The 16,475-nt window shown below is 35.3% G+C and overlaps 2 protein-coding genes and 1 long non-coding RNA gene across 3 annotated transcripts; 2 read left to right on the plus strand and 1 right to left on the minus strand.

Annotated features, from left to right (window-relative positions):
* Window positions 1-3,937: 3,937 nt before the first annotated feature.
* Window positions 3,938-6,313, minus strand: LOC149229898 (fructose-bisphosphate aldolase 8, cytosolic-like). The gene is made up of 2 exons (XM_089378774.1): window positions 5,554-6,313; window positions 3,938-5,022 (listed from the first exon to the last, which is right to left on the minus strand). The coding sequence occupies exons 1-2, from the start codon at window positions 5,579-5,581 to the stop codon at window positions 4,028-4,030; spliced, it is 1,023 nt and encodes a 340-aa protein (XP_089234900.1). The 5' UTR covers window positions 5,582-6,313; the 3' UTR covers window positions 3,938-4,027.
* On the plus strand, window positions 4,928-5,203 carry LOC149229899 (uncharacterized). Its single transcript, XR_016247976.1, has 2 exons — window positions 4,928-5,049; window positions 5,084-5,203. It is a non-coding gene; the product is annotated as an uncharacterized LOC149229899 (long non-coding RNA).
* Window positions 6,314-8,025: 1,712 nt separating the features above from the next.
* On the plus strand, window positions 8,026-8,478 carry LOC149229900 (uncharacterized). Its single transcript, XM_089381153.1, has one exon. The coding sequence runs from the start codon at window positions 8,026-8,028 to the stop codon at window positions 8,476-8,478; it is 453 nt and encodes a 150-aa protein (XP_089237279.1).
* The last annotated feature ends 7,997 nt before the right edge of the window (window positions 8,479-16,475 follow it).

A 16,475-nucleotide genomic window follows, 5' to 3' on the forward strand; every position in this document is an offset into this window, starting at 1 on the left:
TTCATAGTAACTGGATCTATCTCTGAGTTTCTTGATGGTTGTGCTTCTTTCATTGACTTCATCTCTTAGTGATGTTACTTCATCCTGCAACTTTTGACATTTGTCCTTGAATAACTTCCTTACCTTGTTTCCTTCCTCCAGTTGGGCCTTATGTTTGGTAGCTTCTTCTTTGAAGTCACATTCCCTTTTGTTCATTAGATCTTGTTGATCTCTGATTTTATCTGAGAGCCTTTTAAATTCTGCCTCTATTTGATATCTTTCTTGTTGACCCATAAAAGCAAATTCAGTTGTTTCGCTATCACTTTCATCTTTTCCAAATGGATAGATAGCAGGAACATCAGAGGATAGCAAATTCATACCTGATAGTTCATCTTCATTTTGAAATGATTCTGAATCTAATTCTGAATCTGAAGAGCTTCTTATACCTAATCCCCAATCGATTCTCCCACTGTCATAGTTCTTCTGAGATGTCTTCTTCTTCTTAGGTGCTTTCTTCTTAAGCTTCTTTCCCATAGTTCCACGGATCTCCTTCAAGCGATCAAGCTTCTACCAAAGGACCCGCTATGATTCCAATTGTTGGAAATAATACTGAGAGGGGGGGGTGAATCAGTATTATCTAATCAATAAAACTTTTCATTTTCATACTTAGATATGTATACGCTACTTCATTTAAAGGAACCCGCGTGTATACGCAACTGTGTCTAAATCAACTAGCGTATAACCATTAAACTCATGATTCAGTTATGTGATCTTTAATGGATGCATCAGAACATTATTAGCCATATTAACAGTCAATAGTAGCAGTAAAACAGATAGATCAACACACATAAGCAACACACATGAACACCATGATATAAGGTGGAAACCCAATGTGGGTGAAAACCACCTGCTGCAATTCGTTTCTATCTTCCTTTATTAAGAAACTTCTTTTACAATGTACTGATGCAGTCCTTTACCAGCACACAGGCTACAACCTGCAGAAGGCTACAACCTTCTCTCGTTCTCCAGACTCTCCTGGAAAGGAGCTCCAACCCCCTTTGCTCTTGTACTAGCTAAGATACTAGTACGTAGGCGCCGACCTACAATCTTCTCTCCTCCGGGTACCACGTTTCATAAATTTTTAGACTGGATACTCTTGAAGCACAACACTATAATCTGAAGGCCACGTTTCATCAAATTTTCATACTGGACCCATAACTATCATTGAAGCTCAAAACAATCACTACTAGCATCATCAATCTCTGAATCACTGAAACACTGAAACCCTGTCAATCAACACAGTCACAGAACTCAAAGCAGACACTGAACTCTTCAATAACAATTAGACCAACTGTATCATCAAAATCATGCATCTGAGTGCATACGCTACTTGGAAATGTTGAACCTGCGTGTATACGCAACTTCATCAAGATGAACCAGCGTATATGTCACTAATCACTTATTCATAACTTCGCTGCACTTCCTGACTTCATACATAACTAGATCATTACATTTACAAGGATAATATATGTGTTAGCACCCAGATCTAGTCCATCAGATCACATAAATATGAGTCATTATGATCCTGATCCATATTAGTTCTCATCCATCACTACACAATCAACCAACCAAGATATGCAAAATACTGACACCATTAAACTGTCATCAGAACCCTTCAACAACCAGAACCACCTGTAATATCATAGCTCAAAAGGTATATGCTACTACAATGAACTCAACCTGCGTATATGCGCGCTTACACCAAAGCCAACCCGCGTACAGATCTATAAATATTCAATCATGACTTGCAGCGATTTCAAACTTAAGTTATACCCAGTTCAGATCATTACATGCGTCAGTATACAGATCTAGAATAAACATAATCAATCATATAGAGATAGTTCATTTCAAACCATTTGATCCCGATCTCTCCTTAGATCTTGTTCTCCATCAACCGGTGAGATCCCTCCTTAGCTCAGATCAAGAAATGCATCATCAACCCATAACTTGCATACTGGATCTCATACTTCATAAGATATTCAAGACTTTTTCAATACACTTGCCAAATGATCTTCTTCTCCTTTTATAGTCTTAGGCCTTGCTCAATACCACGGTCCAAAACCATAATAAAACAATACCATGGACCCAATACTTGGGATCAACACTTCTCACGAGATACCATGGTCCAAAACCATAGGTTCAAATACCGAGGACTAACTACCACGGACCAAAAGTAAGTTCTCCAACATATACGCGCTTTTCCTTGCATGGAAGTGCGTGTATACGCTTACGCGCCTTGGAAACGTCTAACCCGCGTGTATACGCGGCTTAGTCACAATGAACCTGCGTATATGTATTTTCTCTTCATACTTGTAGTCTGATCATCAATTCCTTGCTGCTAACCTTCTGCACTATGATTTGTCATCTGTGTGATTTGCCATCAAGGACAACACTTGTCTCATAATGCCAACAACTATTTCCATATATACTTAAGAACTTTTACCAATGCTTCGTATTTTTATCTAGGAAGCCCATATTCTCAATAATGGCCTTATGGTCAATACTTTGCTCCTCAATGTTCTGAGCCACAATGGATTTGGTTTGCTAATACACATATATTTGTCATTGATATTTCATGTCTTAGCTTCTATAGAAGGCAATATCAGTATCCAATTGATAAGTCCAACATTGATATCCTCAAAAGAGGTGTTTACCCTTTTCTCTGAAACTTTATGCTCCAGTTTGTCCACCTCGACTTTTATGTGTTGTGGAAATCACCTAGGAAATCTCAACGCTGCTTCCCTTGCCTCAATTTACCCTTGGTTAGCTTATTAGAGTTGTCACCTTTGCTATATTTCCTATAATTCCTAGGTTTTGCCTTCTAGTTGGCCTGAAGTGCCTTTCCCTCCTCCATTTTCGCTTTCCCTTTATCCATCTTATCATCCATGCTTGGAAATTAAGCTAGAAAACGATTGTTTACTTCAGCATCAAAAACCTTACTTATATTTGTTCATTGTACCTCCTATATAATTTGAGCATTATATATCTTAGATTTTTAGGCACTAGAACCAATGCAACCCCACCCTCCTCACATCAGAGCCCAACCTAACTATATAAAAACGCAAGGTAATAGGAAAAATTGTAAAAAAAAACAATGATTAAATCAATCATAAACACAATCATAAAAACTAACTTATTTTACAACCCTATTTCATACTCACTAAAATCATAAAATTAAACTAATAAATACAATTGAACAAAATCATTATTTATTTAAAAGATAAAATTAATGAAAAACCACTCAAATAACACTAATAAAACAAGTTTCAAACCACCCCTCATTTTATTCTCATCCCTCAAACCACCCCTCATTTTATTCTCATCCCTCACACAACAGCAATGGCCAAAATCTACAACTATCCATTAAGAGAATAGGTGTGAGAACCTTCATACGGTCTATGAAATTTTATCATCATACCATTAAAATACCATATATAAAGTTGACCCAAGGGAAACCATCCTAAATATCATTTTGAGTCAAAAGGGGAATAAGTCAAAATATCCCTCATATCAGATAATCAATGTTATTAGTAGGCTGCCACCATAACATGCTCTTCTCAACGCACATGAATGACCACAATTACACTGTAATCCAACCATAACAAGGCAAAGTCGTACCACATGTTCCCATCGTCCATAACCTTTGAAGGTATTCAACAACAAAAATTCAATAATTAGATTTCAGGTTTCAATACAGTGAAGGTATTCAACAACAGAAATTCAATAATTAGATTTCAGGTTTCAATACAGTGAAAATGAAAGGTCCTACAAAATTTTATATATATACATATCAACAGCATATTAGTATGAGAATTCATTTTACTGGTTCTATAAAAATAGTTTAGTATTTCATTACATACAGGAACAAGCGGACTTGAGGCCGAGAGAAGCAGAATGCTTCGCAAGATGCAGGAAGCAGGAAAATTTCAGCTTTCACAGTCTTCCGCGAGATCGTTTTACCCCTTTTTGGCCATGGCAGTTCACCCAGTCATGGAGCTTTGACCCATTTTCCAGTTGCAGCCAGGGAGTTGGCTTGGCAAAGCAAGAGAAGGGCCTTCTGGGCTTCCTCTATTTTCTCGTCTTTTCCAGCCCAGGGCACAAGAGCACACTGTTGAAACTCTCTGCTGAAACAGAATGACAGATTCCAGGGTTTGGCCGCATCCATTTTATTCAATAGATTCAAATTCAGAATCGCATCATCCTTGCTTTGCCCCAGCGGGTCAAAAAACACGGCCGGAACAGAGACCGGAACGGTTCGCTGCAATGCCTGGAGAGTGTACCCGACGACGAGGTGGGGGTTTGGACAAGCTTCGGGTCCATCAGATCCGGGCAGAATCATGGTGGCCATTAATAAAAGAGCCTCTGGCAGAACCCGGCGGTCGTTCAGAGACTTGAAAAGGGCCGCCGAAAATATCTCCGTCGCGTCGGCGCATTGCTGAATGTCAAAGGCGTAACCCTCTCGAAGGATCTCGAGTTTCAGAATCGGAACCAGCCCGTTTCTCTGGCAGATCATGGCAAACCTAGCCAGGCTCTCAGCGTTCTCTTGGACCGCCACACGCGATGGCTCCCCCCGGTTGATCTTAATTACGGCCCTGCACTGAGCGCACCTGGCGCCGGCCTTGTAATACCTCTGGCACCGCCGGGTAAGGCCATCCAGCTCTTCTGTGAGGGTCCTCGCGATTCGAACCGTGGCCGTCTCCATCCGGATTCCTGGAACGACCCCACCAACTCTCAGAATGTCGAGAAACAGGTTTCCGCTTAGGGATCGCAGGGTTAGGGTTTCGTCGTGGAGAATGGCAGCGCTCAGATAATTTTGAGCTCCTTCTGTTGCGAAGAGGATCTCGCGGAAAATCTGGCGATTGTATTCCGTGTTCTCTACGCTTATGCTGTGCAGTACTCTGCCTATGTCATGCGTGCTCATGTCAGCCATTAAAATTCCCTTTCCACTGGTGGATATCAAATTTACTGTATCGATCAACTCGTCTGCAAAATTCAGCGGAATGAAATCAGGTTTGTGACATGATGAACAGCGGAATGAAATCAGGTTTGTGACATGATGAACAGTAAAGGAAATTACTTCAATAGCATTGTATTAGCCAGACATCAAATTGGAATTGGTGTAAGATATGGTTTGTGAAATAAAAGATTTATTTCTGGATTTTCATTTGATTTTTAAAATTAATTTCTAATTTGTGAGATCAAAATCATGAATAAAACAGAATTTAATTGTTCAAATTTACAAAAGCTTTTAGATTTATATTTATGATTTTTAAAAGCCAAGATCTCTGGTTTGTGAGATCAAGATCATCTATGAAACAGTTATAAGACCTTTAGATGTGAAGTTATGACCTTTAAAAGCCAAAACACATGTGCTTAATTATTAAACCTACCAAATTCCACATTCTCTTAAACTTAATTTACAGAAGTGTTAAACTAAAGGCCATTGGATTTGAACTGATAACCTTTCAGAACAAAACACAGAGTCTTTAATCATTAACCCTACCAAATAATTACCTGTAAAAGGACCAACATAAGCCGCCATTGCACTGCAATTCAAGCATTGTGGATCTCCGAATTGAAGCTCAAATTTCTCGCTCCCATTTCGTCTCCGTTTTCGTTTAAATAGAGACGACCGGTTATTTGTGTGTGGTATAAATAGAGACAACAGCTTATGGTTGTGGAGTAGGGGAATCGAACCCAATTTTTTCGGTCAAATATTAGGAAAAAAAAATCGAGCCCAAGTTTTTCGGTCAAAGATTGGAAAAAAATTCGTAGTTCCTGGGCAGTTTGGAGTTTCACCGCCAAACAAACTTTGCTCCTTGGGTTTTGGTCATATTAGAGCAGACTCGAAACTGTAAAAATCCGGAATGAGTGGATCTGACACTGTTTTGCCTGTAATATTTTGTGAGAGTCAGCTCCATGACCAATTCAACGATGTCAAATTTCAAAGTTGCTCCTTGGGTTTTGGTCATATTAGAGCAGACTCGAAACTGTAAAAATCCGGAATGAGTGGATCTGACAGAGCTTTGCCTGTAATATTTTGTGAGATTCAGCGCCGTGACCAATTCAACTTGGAATTAAGGCAATATATGTAGAGGATATAAAATGGGGAATAGAACCCTTTGTCCTAGATTCTTCCACCACCATATTCAAAAGATTAAATTTCAGAATATCAAAAAAATGGATGGAAAATTAATAGTCCATCCATCAGGCCCCGAGCTCTTGTCTTTTGGAAATGATTTCATGATAGACAAGAGTTCTGACTTTGAAACCGGGGCAAAGAGGAGACCGTTCTGCTTCTCATCAAACATAATGGGACTGTCAGTATTCAATTTTGGGGAAATTCTAGAAAGCCACGGGGCTTTGTATAAACGGGGACAAATCATCCTTTTACATGAAGGATATCAATTCCGAGATGGCAGCGTATCTTTCCAATCTCTTTAATATCCAGGTGTCTCCCCTTCATGAGGGCCTGAAATATCTCGGCTTCCATTTCAAGTCAATCGGATACTCCTATGCAGATTGGTCATGAATTCATGAAAGATTCATCAAAAGGATTGCGACCTAGAAATTTAAAAGTCTCTTTGGCAGGAAGATTTATTTTAACTCAAATGGTTATGGTTCAGTGATTGGTCTATTGGGCTCATCTATTCTACATCCCTGCTAAGATTATACATAAATTGAACTGGAGTTTTGCTAATTTCATTTGGGGAGCAAATAGGTATCATATAAAATTCCATCTGACAAAGCTAGCGAATCTATCTCGGCCTAAAGCTCTCGGGGGATGGGGTATTCTGGATTTAAACTTATTCCGTATTGCACTTCTTTGCAAATCATTGTGGAAGGCCGTTTTCGGGATCAGTATTTGGAGCAATATTATCAAGGCTAAATATTTGGATAAGAGAGACATTTCATTTTGGTTTAGACAGGGTACTTTTGGTCCTCCTAATGGTTCTGCCATATGGCGTAGTTTTCATAAAATTGAGTATTATTTTCTAAAAAACTTGGCATGGAACTTCCAATCGGGCAAAAATATCCTAATCGGCCTTGATCCATTGGTGGGTGAGGCTTCAGATTATAATATTCCTCAGCAGCTGCTTCTCTATCTTCAGCATATGGGGTTTTTTTATTGGGACCAGGTCATAGACAAATGGGTGGGCTCTATTCCTATATGGAAGTCGGCTGAAATGATAGGACTTTATGGTGAACAATCTTCACAATGGGATAAGGTCATATCACATATGCAAAGCAAGGGCATCTTTAAAACATCGGAGGAAGATCATCTTATATGGAATGGATCAAAGGGGAGGTCAACAGTATATGTAAAAGACATTTATAACATGCTTCAGATGGAGAATCCACCTTCTCCTGACAACATTTTCCCCATTGTATTCTGGAAATCAAACTGCACTACCAAGATTATTTTATTTCCCTGGCTGGTTTTTAACAACAAGAATCTTATGTGGGATAATTTACAAAAAAGAAATTGGTGTGGGCCAACAATCTGTCCTATTTGCAAAGCGAATGAAGAATCCAACTATCATATCTGTGCTCTAGCTATGAAGATATGGAAAACACTTGTTGATCAATTTGTGCTGAATAGGATTTCTTTCTCATCAATAAGAGAGGCATTTCATTAGTGGAGCAAAATGAGAACTGATTGGAGGCCTATCCTGCTGATCCCTATCTGGTCCATATGGAAATGGATAAATAAGGCATTGTTTCAAGATAGAAAGGTAAGTGCACATGATGTGCATGATGTAATGGTTGGGGCGAATGGCTTTCACACCCCCCACCCAAGTTCGAATCCTGCGAGGTTGTAAAATGTTGTAAAAAGTTGTAAAAATGAGAGGGTCCCACCGAAGCTTACAAAAAAAAAAGATAGAAAGGTAAGTTTTACACTGTGATTGATTCTATCTTATCTCACCTTCCCATCATCAGGCCCTTCAAAATCATCAAAATGTCAAGAAACACGTTGGGAGCTCGATGGACCTTTTTGTTCTTCCTCGTGCTTATTTTGACGGGGCAGCCTTGAACGGAATCTGTGCTTGTGGAGTTTACATAATTTCTCATGTGGACCAGCATATTAAAATCTCATGGAATGGTGGGAAGGGATCGAATAACAAAGCGGAGGCAATGGCCTTGGCTGGTCTCCTGAACTTTTGTGACTTCCTAAACATTCAAGGACTGCACATTTTTGGTGATTCCAAGGTGATCATAGATCATGTGAGATCTGCTCATATCATTCAGAATATCAATCTTTTGGGGTGGCTGGAAAGAATCGCATCTATATGGAATTCTCACAAGGATTACTCAATTCAACACATTGAAAGGTCATTCAACAAGGAGGCAGATGAGCTGTCCAAAGAAGGTCTTTCCTCTCCAAATGAATTATGGCAGGTTTCCATCACTGTTGGAGAAATTCGGCACAACATCTAGGAATTCCGTCTCCCTGGTACATAGCATAATAGTTTTCTCTTCTCATATCTGGTACGTTGTATGAACCTGTTTCTTCTATATTTTTGATTCCTTCTCTTCTCATGTATGGTACGTAGCATGAACCTATTGTCTTCTATGTTTCTTCTATTTTCTATCATCCTCTTCTATTACAGATGCTACTATTAAGCAGATCTTTATATATTTTGATATGTCCAGAGACGATATGGATTTATATCATTCCACTGTTTTGCATGTCTATGCTCGGGCTCTTATAGTTTTCATTCACATGATCCTACTTCATGAGCCTAATGGCTGACCCCAACGATCTGCCAAATGTTGTATATTCCAAAATATCTATGAATATAATATAGCTTTTTTTCATATTGAAAAAGGTTGAGTGCATTAATGTATTATCATAATACCCTGGCAGGTAAATTGTCGTCGTAGAAATGGATGTCAACACAAAAATTTAACTACTAGTTTATATTAATATTAATTTTATGAAACTAAATTAATGTATTAGTGTTACAACCACTTTAAAAATATTAATGTTGTTGATATAGCCAAAAGTTTCATAAATATAACAAAAAAATATTGCAACACAAAGAATGTTCTACCAATGTACACATTTACTTGATTAAGCATATATAAAAACCTCATGGGTCAACTTTAACTTGAGGAAAAAAATAAAATAATAAATAAAATAAATAAATAAATAAATAAATAAAAATTACACATCTTATTGTAAAATGGGTCATTTGGCTAAATAAAATTTGTTTATATATTAATTTCCCCATCTAATTAGAATTTGAACTTATTAGAACTGGAATAATCTCAAATCCCTAAGAAATTGGTGGGCGGGGAGCCATGTGGCAAGAATCTAATTTAACTTGAGGAAAAAAAATTACATTATTGTAAAATGGACAATTTTGCTAAATAAAATTTGCATATATATATATATATATATATATATATATTAATTTCTCATCTAATTAGAATATAAACTTATTAGAATTGCAATAATCACAAATCCTTAAGAAATTGGTGGGAAGGGAGCCAAATCTAATTTTTTAAATGTATTAAAAATCAATACAACCTAACAAACTCTGTAACACACTACAACTGTTGATAAGCATTCGAAACATATATTGAACATATTCCATTGAGAATCGATCTAGGCCTTCAATTAAAAAAATAAAATGAAATAAAAAGTCAAAAGATCTTTATCCACCTTAAATCAAAATAAAAATTCTTTAACCAATACACATAAATCATTCCATACAAATTAATTAAAAAATAATATATTTAATGCATATTAATAAAAAATTAATAAAGTGAATGTGACCATCTTTTCATAAATAATATATAGTTAATGCACATTAATAGAAAAAATTAATAAAGTGATTGTGACCATCTTTTCATTATAATATTTATGCTTTATTTCATTCCATACAAATTAATTAAAAAATAATATAGTTAATGCATATTAATAAAAAATTAATAAAGTGAATGTGACCATCTTTTCATAAATAATATATAGTTAATGCACATTAATAAAAAAAAATTAATAAAGTGATTGTGACCATCTTTTCATTATAATATTTATGCTTTATTTGGGTTGATTGGTTATTGTAGCATTTATTTTTGTTTAATGAGATGTAAAGTGTTGTTTAATTTAAGTGAATCTTATTGTTCGATAAATTCACACAATACTCTAAAAACTCGCATCATCAATAAAAATTAATATATTTAATACATATGTATAAAAAATTAATAAAATTATTGTTATAATTTTTATTAATATATATTTATGTTCCATTTATGTTATGCATCATTTTTTCTAAAAACTCGCATCATCAATAAAAATTAATATATTTAATACATATTTATCAAAAATTAATAAGATTATTGTTATAATTTTTGTTAATATATATTTATGTTCCATTTATGTTATGCATCATTTTTTAACTGATATAAAGTGTTATTTAAATCTATGAAAAAAATTTCAATTTTTGTTTTTTTTCCTAGGTATTTTTATTTCTTTTAATTGGTTTATCATCAGTTTTGTTTTACTTTATTAATAGATCACATTTATTATAATTCGGTTTTTTTAAGTATAATTTTGTTAGGTATTTTGATTGAATTATATTTATAAGTCTATAAGTTTTTAAAATTTCAATTTAATTAGTAATGGTAAGGATTTAATTTTCAAAGTGGTTTTTATAGTAATCTTTCTCCATGAATTTTGAACCTAAGATTCTATGGGAACTAAATCTCATGTAAACAAATTGTTTATATTTCATAGGTTAAAGATTAGGTTGAGATTTCTCTCAATAGTTATGTCCTTTTTATAATTTTAATTAAATTAATTAATTAAAAAAATGTCACATGAACATGATACTTTTTTGGGCATTTGGTATTAGTAATACATGGAGTTGGTCCATGGTGTTGTAACAAAGTTTATATGGTGAAGGTGGAGCAAATCTACATGATTAAGAATCTTATTGCATGTTTTAAATGCATATATGTTTAATTCATATATTATTTTGGAGTAGTCTTTAAGTGCGTTTTTTTAGAGTTTCAGGCAGATTTTTTGTCGGAGTCCAACGAAAAAATGTGGCCAAATCTTGATTTGTGTTGTTTAGATTGGTTTTTTGACTATATATATGGATTCAACACCCTAAAAAACCCCTGGGACACATTGATTGTGAAGAGTTCACTTGTCAAACTTGTGATTTCAATGAGTCCTTCGGATTCTAGACAAATTAAATCAGAAAATAAATTGTAAAACTTTATAAAAAGTTGTACCTAAGGACTACTCATATTATTTTTGTATAATTAATAATAAAAAATAGAGTTATAATTTAGTTAATTTTATGATTGTTTTATAATTTTGACAACTTGAAATGTATCATAAGATAAGTGTTTTGATGCATATCGATGTTTACCAGCCATTTAATTTATATTGCTATGCTAGTACGTAATTATTATAACTTTTATATAGAGGGAAAGCCTATCATAACCCAGTTGTCAGACCAGAGGTGAGGACAACTATCACTAGTTGCTATCTGTGAATGTAGGCTAACTCATCACCATTATTCAAGGAAAACCATGACATCTAGAATTACCTATTAGTGGTCCATAAGGGGTCATGCTTCCACTCCATCGAAATGCCTTTGGGTCTTGAGTCGTTAACATGTTTCCTTACGTCTAAGGATGACAAGCTCTTAGCCATGCAAAAGTAGCTTTAAGGCATATTCCAGGCTCAATGTAATTGTTAGAAATTATAAACACCAAAAAAAAATGTATACAAAAATATATATCAAATTGTTGACCTTGTGAGAATATGCTTGAAATTTACTTATTTCAGTTATAGAGGGGCCATTTATGTATGAACATATGACATTGCTATGGGTTCTCCACTCTCCCCTGTGTTCGCAAATATTTTCGTGGAATCCTTTGAGGAAAATTCCATCAACTCTTTTTCTCTAAAGCCCAATCATTGGAGAAGATTTGTGGATGCTACTCTTTTTATTTGGCCTCATGGTAGAGAAAATCTTCAGGAATTCTTGGACCATATGAATAACCAAATGGCCAACATTAAATTCACTATGGAATTGGAAAAAAATGGGGAACTACCTTTCCTTGACATCCTTCTCTCCAAAAAGCAAGATGGTAGATTAGCTCATAAGGTATATTGTAAGAAAACCCACATTGATAAATATATTCAAGAGAACTCTCACCATCACCACTCACAAAAAATTGGCCTAATAAACACCCTTGTTATTAGAGCCAAGAGAATATGTGGCAATGATCACTTAAATTAGAGCCAAGAGAATATGTGGCAATGATCACTTAAATAACGAACTTGAAAATATCAACTAGGTTTTCAAAAGTCATGGGTACAATGAAAAAATAATTAAGAAGGCCATAAAAAATTATTTAAATAACAATAAGCTTAAAAATAAAGAAGACTTCATAAAAACTATCAAACTTCCATATATCAAGCGTACCACCGACAAAATTGTCAGCATCCTCAACAAAAATCAAATTAGGGTTGTCTTCTCTCCTCCTAATATCTTAAAAAAAATGTTGGACCATTCTAAAGACCAAATTAATCATAATACAATTAATATAATTAAAATAATATAGTTAATTAATAAATATTAATAATTATGCTAACTAATTAATGAATAATAATAATGTTAAATAATTATAATAATAATTAAAATGAATAATAATTAATTACATTGATTAGTAAAGTAGTCAATTTATTATGATTAATAGTAAGGTAGATTAATTCATATTAATGTTTATTATTAAATTAACATGAATATTAATCTTTATCAATTAACTACATTACCAATCATTTTTTGAATCAATCTTATATATTATTCAAAACAAGCTAACATAAATTCTTTTGCACATCTAAGGTAATTATTATTTACATTTGGCAACCAATTAAATAAAAAATTAGGATTTTTCTGTAGTTCTCCTAATGATGGGTTGTGATAATTAGCTCGACACATTGATAAGAAAATCTAACATGTAGGGCTCCAAACACTCTCTGATGCAAACCTGCGAAAACACAAAATTATTAAAGATATATCAAGTTATATTGAACCACTTTCCCCATCCTCATTGTTTATGGCGCTACCTTACTTAATGTCCTTATCAAGTCACTTACTGAAATCAGAGTTAAAGGGTTTACACGCAGTACAATCCATAAATACATGGAATTTCCCAAGGGTTTACCTCAATAATTTCCATTGGAAAATAAATAACACAAATATTTTACTGTAAAAAATCATTTAGGAAAACCAATAATAATTGCTCAAGATTTATCACAAATGGAAGCTTTATACATTGTAGAAAGAATGCATATAATATCACACCTTAGCTTTGCTTTCTACTGGTAAGGGGCACGAGGGAGACTTCCACAACTAGTGAGAGAAATGAGCCATCAGTTAGAAAAGTAATTGTACTATGATATAGGGGAACTCGGGAAGAAAGAGGAAGGCTTATTGAATACCTGTAGATTAATCCACATAATAAACAACAATTGTTAAATCAATTCAGCACACATTCAATATTATCCATAGCTAAGCAACGAATTAGTTCATTAACTTAGTATGTAATTAAAACAACATATACCATAAACATAATCAAAATAGTCTAGCTACATGTATGAAGAAGTGTCGGCTCATTGAGATAATGATTAAAAGTGAAAGATCCCAAGTACACTATTCCATAGATAAAAACATTGTATCTAATAATGGAACATGAAGCCAAAACTTATTTCTCCAAAGAATGATCTATCTCCTATATCTTCTAAGAGAAGCCAAGGTAAGACCTATAGAATCCAAGCCCTCCAAAAATCCCTTTACTTGAGTTATGAGGAGCCATTTATAACAAGTAACAATGACCTTTGAGCTTCCAAATGACTCTTTTTCTTCTATGACTATTCATATGCTATACATGACTCATTATATTCCAATGTTTGGCTATTCACATTCCACATGTGTCCCTTGGGCTTCATTACTTACCATTTATTACATAAGACAAATTACAAATGTGATGACGACTATATACGAAAAAATGATAATGGGACAAAGACTCATCAAATTGATAAGTCATTTGCTTCTATATGGAGCTGATTTGTAATGTAAGTGTGCCATGCTCTTAACTTCATTGAGATGTCTTTGACCCGAAATGGAAAGGCTCCAATGTAGAGCATCTTTACCTCTAGTGCCCCCGTCAATATGTTCTTGGAGGTTGATTGTACATTATTCCATAGCCATGAAATTTAGATATGAACTTTGATTGGTGCAATGGCGTATTGCCGAATAATGTCTTTGGTTACCTCCAAGCCTTCCTGTTTCGTTGTCTGCTTAATCTGCTCAATATATTGCCTGATCTCCTGGAAGATGACTTATATACCCCTAATTGCTTCAAGTGTTCCTATTTTGGGCATCCCATGCTTCTATTTTAGAGACTCAAAACCATTATGCAGTCGGTTATAGGCAACAATAGTACTAACTAACTGTGCTCCAAGATGCAAGCAATTTTGTAGGTGGAGTATCAACTAAACTTTGTCCATTTATGTGGCAATCATGTATTTATTTTCCAAATGTTGTGGAGCATATGAATACTTAGTAGCCCACTCTTGAATTTGTTTGACAACTTTGTTTGTTACTTTCAGGAGCTTTACCACTTCTTGTGCTTTCTTTTGGATACTAATGAGTGGAGCCACCACCTGGTGTATAAGTATCATCTCATCATATAGTTGTGCCATGGTATCCTCCATTGGGCCTAATTCTTCCTGCATGGATGACTTCCATTCTACGGTGCTGAAATTTTTTGATGGCAATCATTGATTCTTCGCCGCAAGATGTTTCGCCTTTTGTTTCACCGTAACAAGTTCTCTTCTGAGCATGGCATTCTCATTCAACATGTACTCATTATTATCCTGTGTCGTTGTGTTGAATGGAACATTTTCCGCCATGACTTCCCTAAGATTCCTTTTGGTGTTGGAAATAATCACCTTCTCTGTATCAACTAAGACTGGATTTTGAGGATCATTGAGAAAGTATCTATGTATCTATTCTTTATCCTCTTCTTAAGTTAATCGAACATTACACTACACATATCCATGACTTTGTCCGCTAGTGGAAGTGTGATCCCCATTTCCCCAAATGGAATATGACCACCTGTAAGCGGAGGTTCGTCTCAAGTTCCTCATTCATCATCCATGGGTTTGGTGATATCTTCTTCCTCAGACACTTCTTCTGCAATATCCTAACTCAATTTCTCTTCTTCTAGTCTTTATGTTGCTTCCTCCTCTTGGGACTACCTTTATTATTCTTCTTCTCTTCTTCTTCTTCTTACTTCTAGAGCAACTCATCTTACTTCCTCTTCTCCCCTTCTTCTTTTGCTTCTCTCCTCTCCTACTCTGTTTGAATAGATCTTGTGTTTAAATGGTTGAATTTCCATTTCTTGTTGCTCTCACCTGTCGATTCATACCTAATCCTTTTCTTAGGAGATAATTTAATTACTTGAGGGGTTATCTCTTCCTCATCATGTACTTGCAAGTCTTAAGCTAGTGGATTGTGCGATGAACTAGTATCCATCCTCAATGGAAATATGGGTCAAGGGGCTTTCTTCCTCCTGTGAAGAATTCCTGACAATCCCTTATCCAACTGATTTTCTACTTCTTGCATGACCACCTTGTTGGTCACATATCGTGGCATAAGATGAGGGGATATATGACAACCAAAAAATCTGATGTATGTACCCTCAGGAGTTGCAAACTAGTATGTGATATCTTGGAGTGACTCCTTCACTTGATCAGTCATGCAAGGAGGATCAATCTTGAATATCATCTGAAAGATAACTGCAAATAAGTGCTCAACAAATTTTTCATTCACGCCTCTGAAGCTTAATTTTGATAACACTCTACAATGGAAATAAACTGGGAACTTCTCCCTAGGGTTCTAGTTCCGATTCATTCCCAGGAATGCATACTATGCACAGATTCCATCTAAGAGAAATGCAGACATGTAGAATTCTGGTGCCTAGTTTTCACTCAAAGATGCTTTTACCTGCTCCACCTGATGCTGCAACTCATATGATAATATATCTTCCCAATTGAAAGCTCGGCTGCATTTCACCACCATATCGAGTGTATATATCCAATTCCCCTTGAACACCTCAACATTCTTGCGCCCATAAAACCAACAATACATGGCTATCAAATACTCATATACATCTCTGAGAATATTTGTCGAATAGACTGCGAATGGGTGATGGTGAAACGCGTGACCATGATTTGATAACGTCACTTGTGTCGAGGTTGGACCATCTCGTGTAAAAGCTGTCATTTTCATATTCAATGGGCTTGAGTATCGTATAATATGTTTGCATGTCTTCACCATAATAGGTGGTGAGTTGATCGCCACTCTAACTGCGAAGCACAAGATGAGAGTCATCCATATGTG

This window comes from Pinus tabuliformis, chromosome J (genome assembly GCF_031772625.1).
Source record: "Pinus tabuliformis cultivar Carrire ecotype Pingquan chromosome J, CPIR1, whole genome shotgun sequence".
NCBI lineage: Eukaryota > Viridiplantae > Streptophyta > Pinopsida > Pinales > Pinaceae > Pinus > Pinus tabuliformis.